At 45.0% G+C, this 20,928-nt stretch overlaps 1 protein-coding gene across 8 annotated transcripts in view; it reads right to left on the bottom strand.

Annotated features, from left to right (window-relative positions):
• PLEKHA7 (pleckstrin homology domain containing A7) overlaps nucleotides 1-20,928 on the bottom strand; it is a 231,690-nt gene that overhangs the window by 37,368 nt on the left and 173,394 nt on the right. For all 8 annotated transcript variants that reach the window (XM_037997516.2, XM_037997519.2, XM_037997517.2 and 5 more), the window contains 2 exons: nucleotides 9,170-9,640; nucleotides 159-681 (listed from right to left, as the gene is read on the bottom strand). In XM_037997516.2, coding sequence (XP_037853444.2) covers nucleotides 159-681; nucleotides 9,170-9,640 — 994 coding nt within the window. The remainder of the gene's footprint in view (nucleotides 1-158; nucleotides 682-9,169; nucleotides 9,641-20,928) is intronic.

Genomic DNA, 20,928 nt, shown 5'->3' with positions numbered 1-20,928 from the left:
CCTTTGGGAACTGTGCCTGGCATCTATTATTAAAATGTACTGCCTAAGTATTAGCTATCATTATTATCCCAAATTACTCAAATTTGTGTTCAAACCAGGCAAGGCTCCTGGCACCCTCACACTGACCCAGCAGCCTGGCAGAGCTTCCCAAACCTCACCTTGACAGCGTGGCCCCGTGCCTTCCTTGGAGAATCTCCCAGTGAGATGTCCACACTCCTCCTCTGGTCCGGTGGCTTCACTGTGACTCGCTCTGCTGGCGTGTGTGGCCGCCGGGGTGGGAAGACCCTTGGGGGTCCCGGGGGAGGGATGTCCGAGGGAGATGGAGGCACAGAGATGGAGCGGGGCACCTCTAGCATGCTCCTGCTCCGGCCCTGGTCGGTGAACTCTGGGGAGCCGAGGCAGATAGGTGCCGTGGGGCTGCCGTGCCGGAACTGCTGGCGCTGCTGCCACTCGTAGAGCTGCCACACGGTGCCATCCCGGTGCGCCCGGCGCTCTTCACTCGACATCTTCAGGTGGCTGGCTCGGTCCTGCGCGTACTTGTAGTCACTTGGCAGGTTTCGGGGAGGTGGCGAGGAGCCCCCCGAGGGGTGTCGGGTGCTCCTGGGAAGAGTCTGGTAGTTTTCTGGGAAGGATAGGGATTGGCCAGGACCCTGGCGAGGAAGCGTCTGGTCCAAGGGAAGACTGAGAAGAAAGGGTAAGAACTCGTCAGGCAACCAAGTGAGGGTTCTGCCAGGCTTTGGGGAATATACCTAAGTAAACCCACAAAGCTGGGCATGTGGGAGAGTCCTGTGAGAACCCCAAAAGAATGATCAAGGCTGACATCCAGGACTTCAGTCACTTCCCCTTTTTGCAGACAACTCCAAAACCATTTTTCTCTGTCAACTTCCTCTGCCAGGACAACTTGGCTACCCCATGCCCATCAATTGGAGTGCAATGTGATTAAACCTGGCTTTTCCTTCTCTCTCCACTGCCAGCAGTCAGCTCTTTCCATGGCTGTGCATATTTATAGAAAAGGCCTCACAATTCTCCAGGTTACCAAGATTTTTTCTCTGCTTGGTATCCTTAGCACCAAGTTCTGGAGGTTCATAAGCAGCTGGCATCAGTTCTCTTTTTTCTGGACTCTTCTAGACCAGATACTGATTAATTATCTCCCTCCAGACAACTTGGAGATTATCCTAACTGGTTTCTACTTTGTCCACAGTCAAGAGCTCTGGTCAAATCAGTTCCCTATTCCAAAAATTTCCATGGCTCCTTGTCACTTGTGAAATAAAGTCTAAACTCCTCAGCCTGGTACTCACAGCTCACTAGCAGCTGACCTCAACCCACCTTGCGGGCCTGCCATTTTCTCACTGCTTTTCCTACCAGGGCCACGCCAAATGCCTAGGGCCCAAAACTGAAGGAAGTACTCCATCTCAGGGTCACCCCTGCACATGCTGGTGTCTGACAGTCAGCCCCACCCTAGTCCTGACCCAGCCTCTTCCACACCTGAGCAACATTTTGCAGTGGAAAAAGGAAAGGTAGGAGTCTAACCTGGGTTTGAAGCCGAGCTTTACACTTGCTGGCTTTGTGACCCTAGGCAGCTTACCTGACTGCTCTGAACTTCCATTTCCTTACTTGTAACATGAGGACAGTATTACCTGCCTCATAAGGCTCTTCTGAGGAATCAGTGAGACAGGTTAGGAAATGCAATCTCCATGTCTGATACACAGAAGGTCCTTCACTAACGTGTGTACCCTTCCTGTCCCTCCTTACTCTTATAACACTGTTCTTCCCTCCCCCTACCTGGATGGTCTCCCCTGGCTCTATTTACCCAGGTCTTACTCATTCTCCAGGATGCTGGCCCATGCCTTCCCCACGTGGACCTTATGCAGTGCCACAGCCCTCAGTGATCCAGCTCTGTTTGACCTAGTTATCACACTGCCTGTAACTTTTCCAAGGTCCTATATTGATGTGATCTTTTCATGCTTGCAAGACATGTTTTCCCAAGCCAAGGTGAAAATTCTTGAAAGACAGTAACTGTGTTTCAGACCATGGTATTGTCCATAGTCTAAGAAAGTCCTATGCATAATTAGCCCTTCAATAAACACTCCAGCACACAAAGCTGGATATGATTTCAAAAACTACCACCAACTAGCCATCTTATTTTCTTTCTTTTTTGAGACAGATTCTTGCTCTTTTGCCCAGGCTGGAGTGCAGTGGTGCAATCTCTGCTCACTGCAACCTCCACCTCCCGGGTTCAAGGGATTCTCCTGCCTCAGCCGCCTGAGTAGCTGGGACTACAGGTGTGCACCACCATGCCTGGCTAATTTTTGTATTTTTAGTAGAAGCGGGGTTTCACCATGTTGGCCAGGCTGGTCTTGAACTCCTGACCTCAAGAGATCTGCCTGCCTCAGCCTACCAAAGTGCTGAGATTACAGGCATGAGCTACCATGCCCAGTCTCCACTGTATTTTCTGAGAAGGAAAAAAAATTAAGCAAGGGACGAAGTATGGAATTTTACTAAGCCTGAGAGGCAGCACGATGTTGTAAAAAGAAAACAAGTTTTACAGTCAGACAGTCAATTCTGACTCCACCTTCACCTATCAATTTTATCTAACATTTATTTGGTGCTGACATTGTGCCAGACATTGTTCCAAGCCAACACTACTCAAAGTGTGGCCTGTGTGCCACCAGCATCAGCACCACCTGGGGACTTGTTAAAAATGCAGGTTAATGAAATAAGCCAGGCACGGAAAGACAAATACTGTGTATGACCTCACTTATATGTGGGATCTAAAAAGGTCAAACTCATAGAAGAACAGAGTAGAGAGGTGGTTACCAGAGGTTTGGGAGGGATAAGAGAGATGGAAGAGGAGCTGTTGGTCCAAGGGTGCAAAGTTTCAGTTAGGAGGAATAAGTTCTGGTGAGCTACAGCACAGGCATAGTGACAATGGTTAATAATAATGTATATTTCAAAATTACTAAAAGTAGATTTTAAATGTTCTTATCACCAAAAAGAATAAGCAGGTAAGGTGATGAATATGTCAATTGGTTTGATGTAATAATTTCACAATGTATACATATATTAAAACATCACATCTATCCCATACATATAATTATTATTTGTCAATTAAAAATAAGATATATTTTTAAAATGCTTGTTATCAGCCCCAACTCAGACCTACCTAATCAGGGGATGGCACCCAGGCATCAGTGTCTTAACAAGCCCTCCAGGAGATTCTAGTGCTCTGTAAAGTTTGAGAAACTGTTCTAATTGTTTTAAAACTCAACTCATTTAATCACTTTAGACTTCAGGCAAGTATCATCCAAGCCCTCTAAGTCTCACTTTCCTTATTACAAAATGGGGATAGTAAGAACCACTTTGAAAATTGCTGTGAGGATTTGAAATAGTTGTCATTCAAATAAAGCTATCTTTGCCATTGCGGGAGATAACTTTAAGATCTCTTCAACCTACTTGTCGCGCCTGCCAAGTGAGTCAGCCTGTCACTAGGTGGCAGGGTTTGCTATTGATTTCCCAAAGTTAGACACGAATGTGCCTCTGAGACGGGGCAGTGCCTGAATCCTCAAAACAGAGGTGGTAGCGGTGGCGGAAACCAGGCTGGAGGCTTCCTCTGGGGAGTTCGGGACTTGACTAACCATTGTTCATTCTGCCAGAAGCAAAATGCAAACTATGCAAAGCATTTCAGAGCTGTGCTCCCACCCACACGCCCTTCCCGGCTGGCTCTGCAGCTTACTCCCTTGCCTGCCTACAGTGCCTGGAAGGTCAGAGTCCACCCTCACCTCCCCACTGCCCCGCTAGCAGCACCCCAAATCCCCAAGCTCATCCTCTAAGCTGTACCCTCCATTTATATATAGTCTGCCATTTCGGAGTGACCCCAAGGTACCGGTACAATGGTGAGCCCTCGCTCCAGGGGCCAAAACAAGGTAACTGACTATGAAGGAGGAACACAGGAGGAGGTGGTACTGTGGTTGAGGTATAGACCCCATGGGAGCAAGTGGGAGCTTCCAGAGTAGATTTGCCCCTAACAGCAGATCCATTTGCTGGCCCCTCAACCTCTGGTCTTACCCAAAAACTGGGCTCAATGTCTCCTCACACCATGCCCTGTGGCCACAGGGCCTCCCTGTCACTGAACAGGCACTAAACAAGATATTCTGATACAGCCACTACAGAAATGGTCATGTGGAAATGCAGTATCATTTTTTACAACCAATTATTATACTTTACTCAGCAGATGTTCCTCAACCTAACTTCCAATCACACAGGACTCCCACTTTCTACTCTGTTCTATACTGTAGTGTTTGAATCTCCTGATCCTAACTCTATTCCCCACCCCAACCTTTCTATTTTACAAGTATGCATTACTTTAAACACTGGGAGGTCAGGGTGGGAAAATGAAAGCCTAAAATTTCAAAACAAGCTCTTAAAATACAGTAAGATTCTAGGAGTATGTCAGTCTGTCTCCCACAAACCATATTCTAAAAAAGTTTAATGATGTGAAATATGTATCTCCCATTAGAAATAATGCCCTGTTGGTTTAAAGCCAATAATACAGGATCATATTGCAATTCAAATAACCCTCCTCCCAATGTCTTAATGTGCTCAGTCTAATGAGATTAGCAGTCTTGATGATATGCAAAGCAGAGATATCTATCTCGTATATTTTCAAACAGAAAATGGAGGAGGTTCCTTTATTCAGCAGCCAGATCTATTTATGACTTACTGTAAGAGACTACAAATATATCTTTAAGAAAAAAAAAATACCTAGGACTATAAGAGGCGGGCCTTTTAAAATACAAGAGAATGATCAGAGACGAAGACACTTTGCTCACTTAAAGATTGACAGCATTTTCTGTTCTATCTTCTGTCTTCAGTTCTTCAGTTTTATTCACTTTCTAGCCCATTGAGATCTGCTTCCCCTACTAGAATGAAATTCCTCTCACTGTGTGCTCAGTGACCTCCAAAGCCAATGAGCTGTTCTCCTCTACAGACCTGATGTCTCTCTGCCCCTTAGATAAGAATGGCTCAAATCCCCATCTTGCATCCCAGGGAAAGTCCTGTGCCCTCCCCACCCACCTCTTACTTCCCTGTAAACTTCTCATTCTTTAGGTCTCTGATGCACACCCCACTCCCAACTCTCAAATTCAGGCCATTGTGTGTAGTAGAATAACATGGTTTACAGGCTACTGGAGCAGTTATGTAGAGACATTTCATAACTGACAACTTATTACTGCATATCAGTCACCCAGCTTTTGACAGTTTTTTCTGTGCCCCTGCCACGAAGGATTTCTCACTGGCCATGCCGTCTTACTGATTTCAACGCCTCCTTTTACTCTGCCTCCTGAGCTAACTTTGACACTGTAGCTCTATTAAGGATGGCAATTCAGGTTTGCCCATCTAAGCCCCTCAAGCAGCTCAGTGGAAAAAGGGTTTCTGCTACCGAGCAAAAGACCCGCCACGTTCTGGACTTTCCTTCAGGGGTGCTCAGCCTCCTTGAAAGGCACTAAGTCTCAAGTATCTGCTTTTGGTAGCAAAAAAAAAAAAAAAAAAAAAAAAAGGAAAGGCAGCACCACACCCAGGTGGAAGTCCTTACCTGCAGCACCGTGCACTGCTGCCTGGACTCCTTCCAACTGAAACTCTCCCCCACAGAACCTCCAGTTTTCCTCCCCCATCTTCTCCTCATCTCCTTCAAGTGACTTAGTTTTTGCCTGACCCTTAGGTTGGGGGTCCTCAGTGTTCTGTTGTTGGCCCTCTGCGACTGTGCTCTCTCAGTTGAGGATTCTTAGTCCCGGCTGCCCATTAGATCACTGCGGGAGGAGGGACGGGGGAAAATGTGCTTCCTAAAAACCTTATGTCCAGGCTGCAATCCAGACCAATGGAGTCAGATTTCTGCTCAGGGGACTAAGGCCTCACCAAATGTTGAAACTCTCTAGGTGATTCCAATGTGCAGCCTAGCAACAGTTTCTTGACTGTGGACATGCACTAGAATCACCTAGGGAGTTGTATGTATGTATTATTTATTTATTATTTATTTTTTGGAGACAGGTTTTTGCTCTATCACCCAGGCTGGAGTGCAGTGGTACAGTCATAACTCATTGCAGCCTTGAACTCGTGGGCTCAAGTGATCATCCCGCCTTAGCCTCCCAAGAAGCTGGGACCACAGGTGCATGCCACCACATCCAGGTAACTTAAAAAATAAAAAAAATTTTTTTTGGTAGAGATAGTGTCTTGCTATGTTGCCCAGGTTGGTTTCAAACTTCTGGACTCAAGCGATCCTACCATCTCAGCCTCCCAAAGTGCTGGGATTATAGGCATCAACCAGCACACCTGGCCAACCTAAGGAGTTTTGAAAACATACTGATGGCTTGACCTCACCCCAGACCAACTATATCAAAATCTGTGGGGTTGGGCCTCAAATGATCAAACCATGCAGATAGGATTAAGAAACATGGCTCTAAGCATTCCACCCTGGTTAATCTCAACTACTGCTAGGGCATTAGTTACCATCTCTAAGGCAATGACTCTAGAATCCCTCTACAGCCTGTACCCACATTCCCTATAGCCTCCTGGTCATTTCTACCTGGACACTCCAAAAGGACTACATTCCTCATCAAGTTCATGTCTCTTACCTATGCTTATATCTGCTGCACAGCACCATATCTACCTATTAACCAAGCCAAACCTGAATGCTAACTCCACTCCACCCATGTCCAGAACTCTAACTCCCTACTTACATGTACAAAGTGGAAATTCCGATTTCCCCCAACTTGTTCCTTCCTTATCCCTCCCCATCTCAGTAACCACCCAGTTGCTCAAGTCAAAATTCTCTAGATCTGTTTATTGTAGCATTATTCACAATAGCCAAGATTTGGAAGCAACCTAAGTGTCCATCAACAGATGAATGGATAAGCAAAATGTGGTACTTATACTCAATGGAGTACTGTTCAGCCATAAAAAAGAATGAAATCCTGTCATTTGCAACAACACAGATGGAACTTGGGGACATTATGTTAAGTGAAATAAGCCAGGCACAGAAAGACAAACTTTGCATGTTCTCACTCATTTGTGGGAGCTAAAAATTAAAACAATCGAACTCATGGAGATAGAGAGTAGAATGATGATTACCAGAGGCTGGGAAGGGTAGTGGGCAGGGGGGAGTAGGGATGTTCAATGGGTACAAAAACATAGTTAGATAGAATCAGTAAGAGCTAGTATTTGATAGCATAACAGGATAATTATAGTCAACAACAATTTATTGTACATTTAAAAATAACTAAAAAGGGGTCAGGTGCAGTGGGTCATGCCTATAATCTCAGCACTTTGGGAGGCCAAGATGGGAGGATTGCTTGAAGCCAGAAGTTTGAATCCAGCCTGGTCAACGTAGCAAGATTACATCTTTATTTTAATTTAAAAAATAAGAAATAACTAAAATGGTACAATTGAAATGTTTATAACACAAAGAAATGATAAATGTCCGAGGTGATGGACACCCCAGTTACCCTGTTTTGATTATTACATATTGCATGCCTGTATCAAAAGATCTCATATACCCATAAATACATGCACCTACTATGTATCCACAAAAATTAAACAAAGTTTTCAAAATTCTAGACATCATCCTTGTTGTTTCCCTCATCCTGCATTCGAATTCACTTATAACCTTTGCTGTTTCAACCTCCAAAATGTATCTCAAATTGGTTTATTCATCCTATTTCCACTGTCACCCTCATGGACTACTGCAATAGCCTCCTTCCTAGGCTCTTACCTTCTTCGTGAAATATTCATCAGATCACATCACTTACCTGCTTAAAACCTCCCAGTGGTTCCCTATTGCTTTTTCAAATAAAATTCAAATGACTTACTTTGGAGAATGAGGACCTACATTACATTACCCCTGCCAACTTTCCAACCTTGCTCAGCAGTAAGGTCATCTTACAACCACCTACCAGGGGGCTACTTAGGCCAGCACCAAGAAGAGCAGCTTCCCTTCTCTGTGTCCTCAGACAGTAGCTTTCTGTTTTATTAATAAGATACAAAATGTGAACAAACAGGATTGATACCTGGTCATTCCCAGTTGGGAATGGGAAGGTGTCTTAGCTACAGCACAACAGGCCTTCTCTTCTAGTCTGCTCCACAACAATGTCTATCAGTTACTTAGGAAGGCTCCATTGTGATTTTTCCACCATCCACTCTCACAACTGCCCAGCTGGACCAGATTAAAGAGGCTACAGCAACCTACATATGCACAACACACCCACATACTTGAAAACAGGACTAGGCTATTCCCTAGGAGCACTGACCACCTCCAGAGTCCACAGGTAGAAAGTTTGGGCCTGGCCAACAGGGAGAAGGAAGTGTGATCTTTCAGAGCATGTTATCAGGCCTGTGGCAAACTTGGTCTGGATGCTGGCACATCCACTGCAATCCCTGGGGAGCTCTCTGAATGCACATTGGCTTTGCTATCTCCTCTCTTGTCAGTGATTTGTTTAGAGGCCTGAAAATAGTGAGCGGAATCTGTCACGTCTTTCATAATGAAGACAAAGCACAGTGGCTTCTGGGGACAACAGGGAAGCTAGTGACCCTGAATTCTTCACATTCAGAAATGTGTCCTAATTAATCTGAAATTATAATAAAATACAGACAGTGCTTGGCAAATAGCAAGATATGCATGCCTTCTAAATAATTAAAATCTTCTTGAAGGAATGTATCTGATAAAGCCCAATGTCAACAGTGCCTACGCACTTCTGTATGTGCCTGGAATTAAAAATGAATCTCTATTTACTCTAGTTTCTATAAACATTTCTTGGATGTAGAGAAGTAGCAGCAAAAGAGGAGATCGGTTATCATTTACATGCTGAATGTCTCAAGGCATTCTCTGAGGAGTAGAAAAGACTCTGGTGTAATCGCGTGGGGGCCTTGGAGGCTCACAGACCCAGGACTGAACTCTGGCCTTACCACCTGTGTGCTGTGGGCAGGTTCCTTGACTTCTCCAAGCCTCAGTTTCTGTCAAGGAATATCACCCTTTTTTGCAGGGTTGTTACAGGGATTTACGCAGGTAATGGCGGTAAAGAGTTTAAGGCCGCCCTTACACAGCAAGTGCTCGCTAAATGACAGCTATTGCCACTACATTACTGCACTCATTATAAGCAGTGATCCTGAGTCTATTACTCACCTCCTGCTGTCCCCCTTCTGGGCCCTTGCCCAGTGCTCCACCTGGGCCAGATTGCTCTTCCTTTGGCTGTGTTTTTCAGGGTTGGTCCTGGGAGGAAAGGCCCGCTGGTACCCGCCAGTCCCATTCTGTTCTCCTGGGCCATATGAGGCAGGCAACATTCCATTCTTCTCTGCCCGTTGGGGCTGTGCCTGCTGGCCTCTTGGGCCACTGGGTAAATCCATAAACAAGGCATCCTCCTCGGCCGGCGAGTATGGAGACCTGGCCTTGCTCCGGTCCCGCTTGCCCTCCAGCGGGTCCCTCTGGGAACGGTACTGCTCTCCCTCCTGCTCCTGCCTCTCGAAGTTGACAGTGTCATCATGGTCACGATGAGAACAATCTCTCGTATGTCCGGGTCCCACCCGGCCACATTCGTGACAGGACTCTGTGTGGTTGGCCTGGGGGACAGCCTGCCGCTCCACCTTCTCCATGTCCCTGCAATGACAGCAGCACATTCAGTTTGCTCCACAGCCAAGACTCCACGATGAAATGCACTGTACACTCAATCATCTGCAGGCCTTTGCACAGGTTATTCCCTCTGCCCAGAACACCTTTCATGCTCATGTCCTCACTCGGCCTGCCTAACTTCTGCTCCTTTAGGGATCTGGCTTAAACAACACCTCCTCTAGGAAGCCGCCCTGACATAAACTTCCAATTTAGAATAGGATCTTATGCTGATCCCACTGTCACACTAATCGCACTGGACCATAACTGTGTTTATTCATCTAGCTCCCAAATAAACTATGAATTCTTTTTGGCCAGAGGCCCATCTGGCTGATCATCATATGCCCAGAACTTCTACACAATGACTGGTATAAAATAGACACTCCGTAACAACTACTGCAAGAGAGAATGAATAAATTATACATGTGACATTCACATGAAGACCACTCCTGTGCTCCCATTCTACTCTGTGCTACCGGTCTTGCCTTTTCCTTTTGCGATTTATCCGTTTGTCTGTCTGGGGCTTAAATGGAAAGCTCCTGAGCTCAGGATCCCTCCCACTGGTCTCTAGCACAGCCCAAAGTACAAATGATAGCATAATTAACACTCTCCAAAGATGGTGAATAGAGAATGGGCACAGCAACCTCTTTATGTGAACAGCAACCTGTTTCTATCTTATCAGGGAACAGTTCAAACAGAAACAACTCTCATGTCTATCTACAACAATTCTGTGAAGTATTATTAGTCAGATTTTAACAATAAGGAAACTGAGGCACAGAGAAGATCGATATTTGCCCAAGATCAAACAGCTGGAACAGAGTGGAGCCTGGGCTTAAATCCAGGTAGACTCCAGAGCCCATGTGTGGTAGGCTTTGCTCTGCCTCTCCACATGTGTCCGTGCAAACCTGGAAGCTATAAAAGAGAATGGGGTGGGGTGATAGGTCAGGGTGTGAACTGAGGCTACAGGAGGAGCTTTGGGACATGGTGGAGGGCTCCTCTTTCATGGTCCATCTCCCCCGGTAAGCTGCCCTTCTCTCTGCCTCCTTGGGGCAGGGTCCTAGTTGTCTGCATCCTGATCACCTGGCACCAGGGATACAATAGTGGCTCCACAAGCTTCGCAGAATTTAGATTAGGGAGGCAAGAGAACTTGTTCCAGCTCAGCTCAGATGGACTAGAAAAATTACCAAAGACCTTTACTTAGATGGGGCAGCTGGTTTAGCTATACTCCTTGGTTTAAAAAAAAAAAAAAAAAGGTCCTGGCCTTAAGATCCGCCACTCAAAATGGGGCCAAGCCAGAGGCATTTTCTTCTCCACATGAGAGTACATAATAGAAATGCTACTGCATTTACATCTCGGTGGCCACACCCCAGGTGTCTTTGCAACAACTTCAGAACCTCAGCTACCAATAATCAACACAGATTCAGGGCAGAATCAGCTCACCCTGAGAGCCAGAGCTAGTTAGAATGTCAACATAATGTGAAAATACAATCCTCCACATGGGGTCTGCTTTTCACTGTGTGTGAGTCTGTTGCCTTTAACTTAGGCAGGGTGATATGGTTTGGCTGTGTCCTCACCCAAATCTCATCTTGAACTGTAGTTCCCATAATCCCCATGTGTCATGGGAAGGATCTGGTGGGAGGAAATTGAATCATGAGGGAGGTTACCCTCATGCTGTTTTCCTGACAGTGAGCATGTTTCATGAGATCTGATGGTTTTAGAAGCAGCTTTTCTCTTTTTGCTTGGCACTTCTTCCTGCCATCATGCAAAGAAGGACATGTCTGCTTTCCCTTCCACCATGATTGTAAGTTTCTTAAGGCCTCCCCAGCCATGTGGAACTGTGAGTCAATAAACCTCTTTCCTTTGTAAATTATCCATTCTTGGGCAGTTCTTCATAGCAGTGTGAGAATGGACTAATATACAGGGAGAACTTAGAAAAGCAATCACTCTTCTCGCTATTTATGTACCAATGTCTTTTCCATGGAAACCCCAAGCTTTGTGGAAAAAAATAATGCATCTTTGGAACTCCTTTTATCCAACAGAGGACTTCTTTCCTCTCCAACATCCACACTGTATCCACTGCCCTTCTGATAACAGCATTTCAATTTTCATTTGGGGATCACTTTCTCCTACCCTCAGTCCAGGTGGTTCAGGTGCTGCTGACTCCCTGTCCAGCTGAGGGTCCACAGTCTCAGTGACTGGTTCAGGAGTTGACTACTCCAGGCCAATCAGAGTCAGCCCTGGGACTTGAGTTGCAGCTGCTGCAATTGTGTGGGAAGGCACCGCTTAAGAATGAAGTTAACACAAAGGAAAGCAGGTGGAGAAACATAGAATCCTAAAAACTTGGCTTAAGCTCCTACATCTAACCATATGTAAACCAGATATCTCTTTGGATTTTTTAGTTGTTAATAAATAAATTCCTTCTTCTTCTTTTTTTTTTAAACAGCATCTTGCTCTCTCACCCAGGCTGCAGTGCAGTGGCATGATCATGGCTCACTGTAGCCTTGATCTGCTGGGCTCAAGTGATCCTCCCACTTCAGCCTCCTGAGTAGCTGGGACTACAGGTGCATGCCACCATGCTCTGCTAATTTAAAAATTAAAAAAAATAAAAAATAAAAAATTTGTAGAGACTGGGTCTCGCTATGTTGCCCAGGCTGGTCTCAAACTCCTGGGTTCAAGTGATCCACCTGCCTCAGCCCCCCAAAGTTTTAAGATTACAAGCATGAGCCACCCTGCCGGGCCTAAATTCCCTTTTTCAGTTGTTAGTTTGAGTTTGGTTTCTGCTACTTATACTGGAAGGGGTCCTGCCTATTAAATCATTTTACAATGACATATTGAGATACTGATGAGTGAGGGCCCATCCATTGTTAACATTCAGTGGCTCTATAAATTCCAGTAGGAGGAAAATATGGGAAATATTCAGGAGCCCATACTTAAAGAAAAAGTAATTCAGCTGGGTGTGGTGGCATGCCAAGGAAGGTGAATCACCTGAGGTCAGGGGTTCGAGACCAGCCTGACCAACATGGTGAAACCCTGACTCTACCAAAAATACAAAAATTAGCTGGGCATGGTGGTGTGTACCTGTAGTCCCAGCTACTCAGGAGGTTGAGGCAGGAGAATTGCTTGAACCTGGGATGCAGAGGTTGCCGTGAGCTGAGATTACACCACTGCACTCCAGCCTGGGTGAGAGAGCAAGACTCCACCTCAAAAAAGAAAAAGTAATTCTTACTGTAAGCTTATAAAGGGACAACTCTGTTCCACAATGTACATAGGACAGTTTTTTTCTCTTTTTTCTTTTTTTCACACGGTGGGTTTTAGCTTTGTCTTTCCTTTCTCCCTTTAATCCTCCATAACTAGATTAGTGTAACCTGAACCAACAGTCCTCGAGTTGCCTAAGTTGGCCATTATCTTCTTTTTCTTTTTTTGATACAGGGTCTCACTATGTCACCAAGGCTGGAATGCACTAGTGTGAACAGAGCTCACCACAGCCTCAACCTCCGAGGATCAAGTGATCCTTCCACCTCTGACTCCTGCGTAACTGGTATCACGGGCTCCTGCCACCACGTCTGGCTAATTTTTAGTTTTTTTTTTTTCTTTTGTAGAGACAAGGCCTTTCTTGTTGCCCGGGCTGGTCTCGAAATCCTGAGCTCAAGCAATCCTCCCAACTCAGCCTCCAGAAGTGCTGGGATTACAGGCATGAACCACTGTGCCAGGCCTATCTTCTTTATTATTTCTTACATCCAGGAAACCACCCACAGAGGATGTGCTGAGGCTACTTCAGAGATGATGAAGGCTCTGGTTGCCCTCTGGATCACACTCTGGCCAAGTTGCTGAAGCTTTAGAATCTGGCATGCTGCTTTGGTTACACTTGCTCTGATATTTCTAAGTGGTTATTCCAATTGTGATACCCAGGTAATTGTATCTCCTTGTTATTCACACCCCAAAGATAAAGAGCACCTTGTCATAAGAGCCAGATAGTGAAACAAATATGCCACCTATGGGTATGATATTAGAATTCAGAGGAAATGAAGGATTCTTCAACTCTGGAACCCAAAGATTGTGGGCACAATGTCTCAGCCCAACTAATTGTAACATGGATTTTTCTTCCTTCCCTAACCAATCACCATGTATTTACCGAGCACCTATACAGACCCCATTGGGACAGGCACCTGGGAGTATAAGAAAGTAGTAGAGAAAATAGCCTTTGCCTTCAAAGCCAGACAACCCTGAAGCCCAATTTAATTATGGTAACCACATTGAATACTGTTCCCATAAACACCTGACCCTCAAATCATAGAGTCTGTTAGTCTTCTCTAACCTTGGAGCTAATTTAACCATAAGTCTTAGTCCTTACTATGACTGTACATGAGTATATACACTCCCATATATGCCAGTGCTTCCTGGAAATAAATTTGACAGAGGATGATAAATCATTTTCTTTAGATTAATACCAGCATTTATTGCAAAACAAAGCTTTAGAGGGCGGCTAAGCGAATGGTAGTCAGTTTGTCACTGGGCAGTTTTCTAGCCCTGAAGACTTTGGGGTTATGAACAGTTCCTTATTCCCACGGCTCCCGGGACTTACATAAGATGCGCCTTTGTGCACAAAATGTTCATGCTCTGGATGCAGGTAAGAAAGGTGAAAGTAATATTCCCTACTCCCCCACCTTACCGGACCTAAACATTTAACTTACTAAGTTATGGAATTTAAGGTCAAAAAAGTTTTTTGGTATTCTCCCTGTCTCTTTGCATTCCCAACAATTTAACATATGACTTCTCAAGTCAGGACACTTGTCACAAAACAGATCTGCAATGCTCGATTTAGCACAATGATGGGAAAGAATGAAGCACCCCTTGGCTGTCAATGACTGTATTACTCAGGCAGCTTGGCCATGCAGAGCATATATGTTTAGCTAAGACAACACAAGCCTTTCCAGATGGGGTGCTGTTCCCATGCAGGTCATGCTATTATCATGAACATCTGAAACCAGTCACTGTTCAAGAACACAGGAAATTCCTGACACTCAGTGACCATTTTGGCCATATGTGTCACTTTTTGAAAATAACAGCGGGCACAGATTTTAGAACCAGTTGGACCTAGATTCAAGAACTGGTTCCACCACACTTAAACTGTGTGACCTTGGGCAAGTGGCATCTCTAGTCTCAAGTTCCCCATCTGTAAAATGGGATAACAGTGTCTCCTTGGGCTGTTGTGAGGATTAATGGAGACAATGCAGATAAACAGCATAGCACAGTGTCTGGCACACAGTATGCCCTCAAATACAAATGTCTTTACTACCCAACAGGTATTCCCTCCTCCTCTGCCCCAATTTTTTCAAAGTGGCAATGTACACTGCAAAACACTTACATTTCCCAACCTCCCTTGTAGCTGAGGATGATCATATAACATAGCTTTGGCCAATAAGATATAAGCATAAATTGCTAGGTGGGGTCCTCCAGGAAAGTCTTTATAAGAAGGCAAGCTTAGCTAACCCCTCTCTTCTTCCTGCCTGGGATTTAGACTTTGCTGAACTGCAACATGATAAAAATAAGGATGCCAGTCATATGCTAAAAGCTGGGTAGAAGGAGATAAAGAGCCCATGTCCCTGATTGCATGACAGTGCTACTGACTACCCCTGGATTCCTGCTATGGGAGAAAACTAAAACCCAATTTGATTATGCCACCCTAAATTGGGTTGTTCTATTTCTAGCAACCAGACATGACCCCTAACAAGGGGCTACTCTTACCATTGACTGGGGTTGGGCCCCAGCATTTCTAGCATATCACAGAATACTATTTGTCTGTTTAGAGCAAATTCTTATTTTCCCTTCCAAGTGGGAAGAGCACATACCTCAGACTGGTGATACTTCTCTCTTATATCTTTTCTTCACAAGAACTTGAATGTTAACAGATCGTACCAAGCAACTGTGCACTGATTATTTTATTCTGCCTCCAAATCATTTATCTCATCAGGTAATGAGGAATAATATTTCCCTCTATCTTAATGCTAAATGCGCACACACCCCCCACACATTCAATCTCATTCAAATACTGAGATGGGAAGAGGAATGACAACTTGTAGGGGCTTGATAGAACCTTAGTCCTGATGACCGACATAGCCTTTCTGTTGTAATCCCACTCAAAGGATCCCTCCCAACTCACCTCACCTAAATGACCAAACTAGGAGCCCAAGAACAAGAACCCAGGCCACTGAGAGTCTTGGAGAGTTGAATCTGAGCCAGGCCAGATGATGAAGTCCTGCCATGGGAAAGCAGCTCAGCCTGTGTTACCAGATCCTGAGTCCTGAGCACTGATCTGCAGTCTCAGGAATAGGGTGGGCTCAAAAGCCAGAACCCACTCTGGGCATAATCAATAGACTTGTACAAAAGACTGAAGAGAAAGGAGCTCAAAGTATGCAGAGCACCCTAAGGCAGGCTTGCTCTTTTGAATGAGCTCCTAGCATTTGAGAAATGGAGAAGGGAGTTAGTTTCTTCTTTTCCCCAGAGTTAAATAGGGCAGCCCCCTTGCGATGGAGGGAGAATAGCCTGCTACTTTTCATGCTGTGCTCTGCCTAAATTAACAAGAGGGCTTGACAGCTTTGATGACACCCTCCACAATCCTTCAGGCCTCCCTCCCACAGAGAAGAGCAAGGCTGCAGAATAAACGAAACAACCAGAATGCTAGGCTGAGGTTGCCTCCTGCCTCAGTAGAGCAGCTATTGGCAAAGTCCCTTTTAAAGCTGTAGGGATTGACAAACCAGATTAAGAAAAGGAAAAAGCTACTCCAGGCCTGCCAGCCCTCCTCACTTTGTTCATTCCTGCCTGGAGAATCCTTCTCTGTTTCTTCTACCTGGGTAAGCCATGCCACCAGTCACAGCTCAACCTGAGCCACCCTGAAGCTCTAGCACACACCATGCTCACTCACTTTCCTTCTCCCCAGGGAAACCAGCAGTCACGGTCTGGGAGATACACTTTTTTAATGGCCAGGGCTTGGTTATTGCTACCATACGCTAGGTCCCACTGTGTGCTAGGAATCTGTTACGGACAACCTATAATCCCTGTAACAATTCTACAAGGTCGGGACTGAGCCCAGAGAGGCTGAGGGCACACACAACTACTGGATTACCTATAATAAATGGACTCTAATAAAGGACAGGAATCTGGCAGCGGCAGCCATCACTGACTGAGCACTTACTGAATGCAAAACTCTGAGCTAAGCACTTTACTACCTCTTCTTACCATCACACAAACCCACAGTGCTAGAGACATTTTTCTTTCATGAAAGGTAATAAAAGTGGCCGGGCATGGTGACTCACATCTGTAATCCCAGTACTTTCGGAGGTCAAGGTAGGTGGATCACCTGAGCTCAGGAGTTCAAGACCAGCCTGGCCAACATGGCGAAACCCCATTTCTATTAAAAATACAAAAAATATTAGCCAGGCATGGTGGCAGGCATCTGTAGTCCCAGCCACTCAGGAAACTGAGGCAGGAGAATTATTTGAATCTGGGAGGTGGAGGTTGCAGTGAGCTGAGATCGTGCCATTGCACTCCAGTCTGCATGACAAAGCCAAACTCCCTCTCATTAAAAAAAAAAAAAAAAAGGGGAATGAAAGTGATGCTCAGAGAGATTAGCCAACTTGCCTTGGATCATGCAACTAGTGACATAAGCAGGACTCAAACCTCATCTGATACGACTCCAAAGCCCTGTGCAAGGCTGAAAACATGTCTATAAATTACTTCTGGTGAGGATCCAAGAGGCTAGTCCAGTCTCCGGGGCTGTCCAGCTACACTTTGCCGATGGTGATTAGAGTTTGGAAGGCCAAAGACTTAGCTCTCAAAGACAGTGCAAATAACCCAAAATGTGTGGGCCACTTCTGAGCAGGTCGATCCCCCACGCACGAGTCCCAGGAGAATGTTCTGATCACTCCCAGCCATCCCAAATCCTCACTGGAACATCTTATAGGTAGAGGTTTCTCAACTGTTTTGTTCATCTGTTCATCCGTTCATCTGCCTACCCACCTGGCCAGCCAAACATCTATGTACCTGTTGCAGATCATAATCTCGAAAGATACAATCATGAACACCATAATCCCGAAAGGTCAAAATCCCTAAAGTCGAAAATTACAATCCCAAAAGATTAAAATCCAGAATGTTGAAATCTTAAAAGCCAGATGTGGTAATGGAGAAGCCAAATATCATTCCTTCTTCCTGTATTCCCGCACAATGGAAGAGATCAGCAAAACTGTTCCCTCGCAAAATGATGAAAATCCAGAATGCTGAAATCCTAAAGGCCAGATGTAGTAATGGAAAAGCCAAGTATTCCTTCATCCTGTATTCCTTACAGAACAATGGAAGAGATCAGTAAAACTGTTCCCTTGCAAAATAGCTACAGTAAGTGTACAGGGCTACTTAATGGTGAAAGACAAAAGTTTAAAAGCTAATTATCACTGGTGATGCAAAAGGGGAAGAGCGCTTAATTGCAACAGCTGAGCAAGAACCAGAGTTTCAAATGGACAGCAAATACTACATTTCTATACTACAACCATTCTCTAAATGCAAGTACAGCGAGTATTTTGAAAAACATAAAAGTTAAAATGCAAGCAAAAAATACCAGAAATCTCCCCTACCAAATTATTCAACCATGTATAACGTCTGTCCCTTCACACATAGGGCCAATTTGCTACGTTATGTGTTTCACCTTCACGTTGTTCCCAATACTGGAGGTACAAATTGTATAAAGACTTTTAGAACGCTCTAATTTGTTTTACACATCTTTTGCAAATTTGACTCCTTGAAAGTGCATTATCACAAGGTTGACTTTGTGTGTAAGCATTGTATGTTTGTAAAACTGCTGACGCTTCCTCAAAAAATGAAGAAGTGTTCCTTTTTTATACCTCCATTTGTGAAAGATAAAACTTCTTGAGATTTCAGCTCTTTGGATAACTGCACATGAAAATTTGTAGCCCAAACCCCCATGTATCTACGCATTAACTGAACACTTATTATATGCCAGGCACTGACAGGTGAGACCTATGCAGGTCTCATTTTCAAGGAGCTTTAAGTCTGGTAAGGGTGACAATGAGAAAGCAGGTCAGCATAACTTTAGCATGAAAGACCTATGAATAAGGAATGACAGTGTACTACAAACAGGGACATCTGACACGCTGAATAGTCAGGAAAGGAGGAAATATCATTCTTCTAGGCTAACCTGAGGATATGCTGGGGTTGCCCTGGTGCAGGTGAGAGGGCTGGTAAAGTGGGTGAGCAAAGCCCAGAGGGATCCTGGTTGCCTCATGAGAAGAACCTGTATCCTCCCACACCTCATCAGTCTATTCTCCCCTTGCTCACTTTGGTTCAGCCATGCTCTACGCTCATTTGTACATGCCATCACCTCTGCCCAGAACACTCTTCCTCAAAGTTTTGTGTATCTGACTTTCTTGTATCAATCAGGCCCCATCTAGAATCCTTCCCTGACCACCCAAACAAAAGTGGCTACTCCTTTGCCCTAGTCCTACCCTAATTTATCACTCGGTCTTACTGCCTTCATGCATAGATCTTGATACAAATTGTCTTAATGATTTCTTGTTTTCCTGTTTATGGTTTGTCTTCCTGCCCCACCCCTCCAGAATGTAAGCAGCATGGCATCTTGCCTCTCTCTCTTTGAATACTACTGTATTCTTAGCATGTTTGACCCACAGTATGCCATATATATATATATCCCAGCACTTTGGGAGGCCAAAGTGGGTAGATCATCTGAGCTCAGGAGTTCTATATATATATATATATAAAAACTTTTTTTTTTTTTTTTTTTTTTTTTGAGATGGAGTCTTGCTGTATCACCTAGGCTGGAGTGCAGTGGTGTGGTTTCAGCTCACTACAACCTCCTCCTCCCGGATTCAAGTGATTCTCCTGCCTCAGCCTCCTGAGTAGGTGGGATTACAGGCGTGTGCCACCAAGCTAATTTTTGTATTTTTAGTAGAGACAGAGTTTTGCCATGTTGGCCAGGCTGGTCTCAAACCCCTGACTTCAGGTGATCCGCCTGCCTAGGACTCCCAAAGTGCTGGGATTACAGGCATGAGACACCACACCTGGCCACCCTTAATAAATATTTACAGAATAAAAGACTAAATGGATGAATGCATGAACAAATGCACCAATTCAAGTTGCTGAAAGAAGTTCAGCATGCCACAGAGAATGGGAAATGGCAGGAGATGAACCAAAGGTCTCTGTAGGGACCAGGTCCATGCAGAGTTTCCAAAGACTAAGGAAATTGGACTTTATTCTAAAGGTGACTCTACTGTAAGTTTCTTTAGTCCCAAGACAGGACTGCAGCTACTCCAGAGAACACAGAGGTTGGAAAATTGAGAAAAAAGATGAGTTCTGTTTCTGATATGCCCTCCTGCCTGGGTGGGTCACTTGTCAGTTTTGTGAGCTGCAAACAACCTCCTTACTTAGTGCTTTAGCTTATTACAGAGGAAAAAACATCCTTAGACAAGATAGAAAAGGGAGTATTATGGGGGAAGTTGGTAAGGCAGATTTCAAAAAGGTTGCAGAGAATCAAAAACTAGAGTCCACAGCATGGCCAGTGGAAGAATATGGACGTGGGGCAGAAGATGACTGGCAGGGGTAGAGAGTAGGCCCTGCCAGTAGTGCAGGGTGTCCCTCACAGCACATGGTGTGGGATCTCAAAAATACTGGAATTCATGTCTATCATGGAGTTCTGAAGCCTGTGTAACAAACAAGAGAACAAAAAGTCAGAGGTGCAGGTTAGGTGCGGTGGCTTACTCCTGTAATCCTAACACTTTGGGAGGCTGAGGTAGGTGGATCACTTGAGCCCAGGAGTTCCAGGCCAGCCTAGGCATCATGGTGAAACCCCATCTCTACAAAAAATACAAAAAAATGAGCCAGGCACAGTGGCACATGCCTGTAGTCCTAGCTATTTGGGAGGCTGAGGTGGGAGGTTCACTTGAGCCTGGGAGGCAGAGGTTGCAGTGAGCCAAGATCATGCCACTGCACTCCAGCCTGGTGACAAAGTGAGACTTTGTCTCAAATAAAAACGTCAGAGTTGCAGTGAGGGCTTTTAGCTCTGCTCCTGGGCCAGAAGAATAGGAAGAGGCTGGGGGAAGTGGGAGCTGAAGACAGATAGGACTTAGGGATGGGGCTGTAGGGACCCTGAACTGTTGAACAACTCACACTGCTAGGAGATGAGTACATCCTGACAGGGAAGAGAGTGCAGTTTGTTCATAGGAGACTCATCATTGAGATCTAGGAATTAATGATGA

The sequence above is a fragment of the Chlorocebus sabaeus genome, chromosome 1, assembly GCF_047675955.1.
Source record: "Chlorocebus sabaeus isolate Y175 chromosome 1, mChlSab1.0.hap1, whole genome shotgun sequence".
NCBI classification, from domain to species: Eukaryota; Metazoa; Chordata; class Mammalia; order Primates; family Cercopithecidae; genus Chlorocebus; species Chlorocebus sabaeus.
This window is presented reverse-complemented; position numbering and strand designations above follow the sequence as displayed.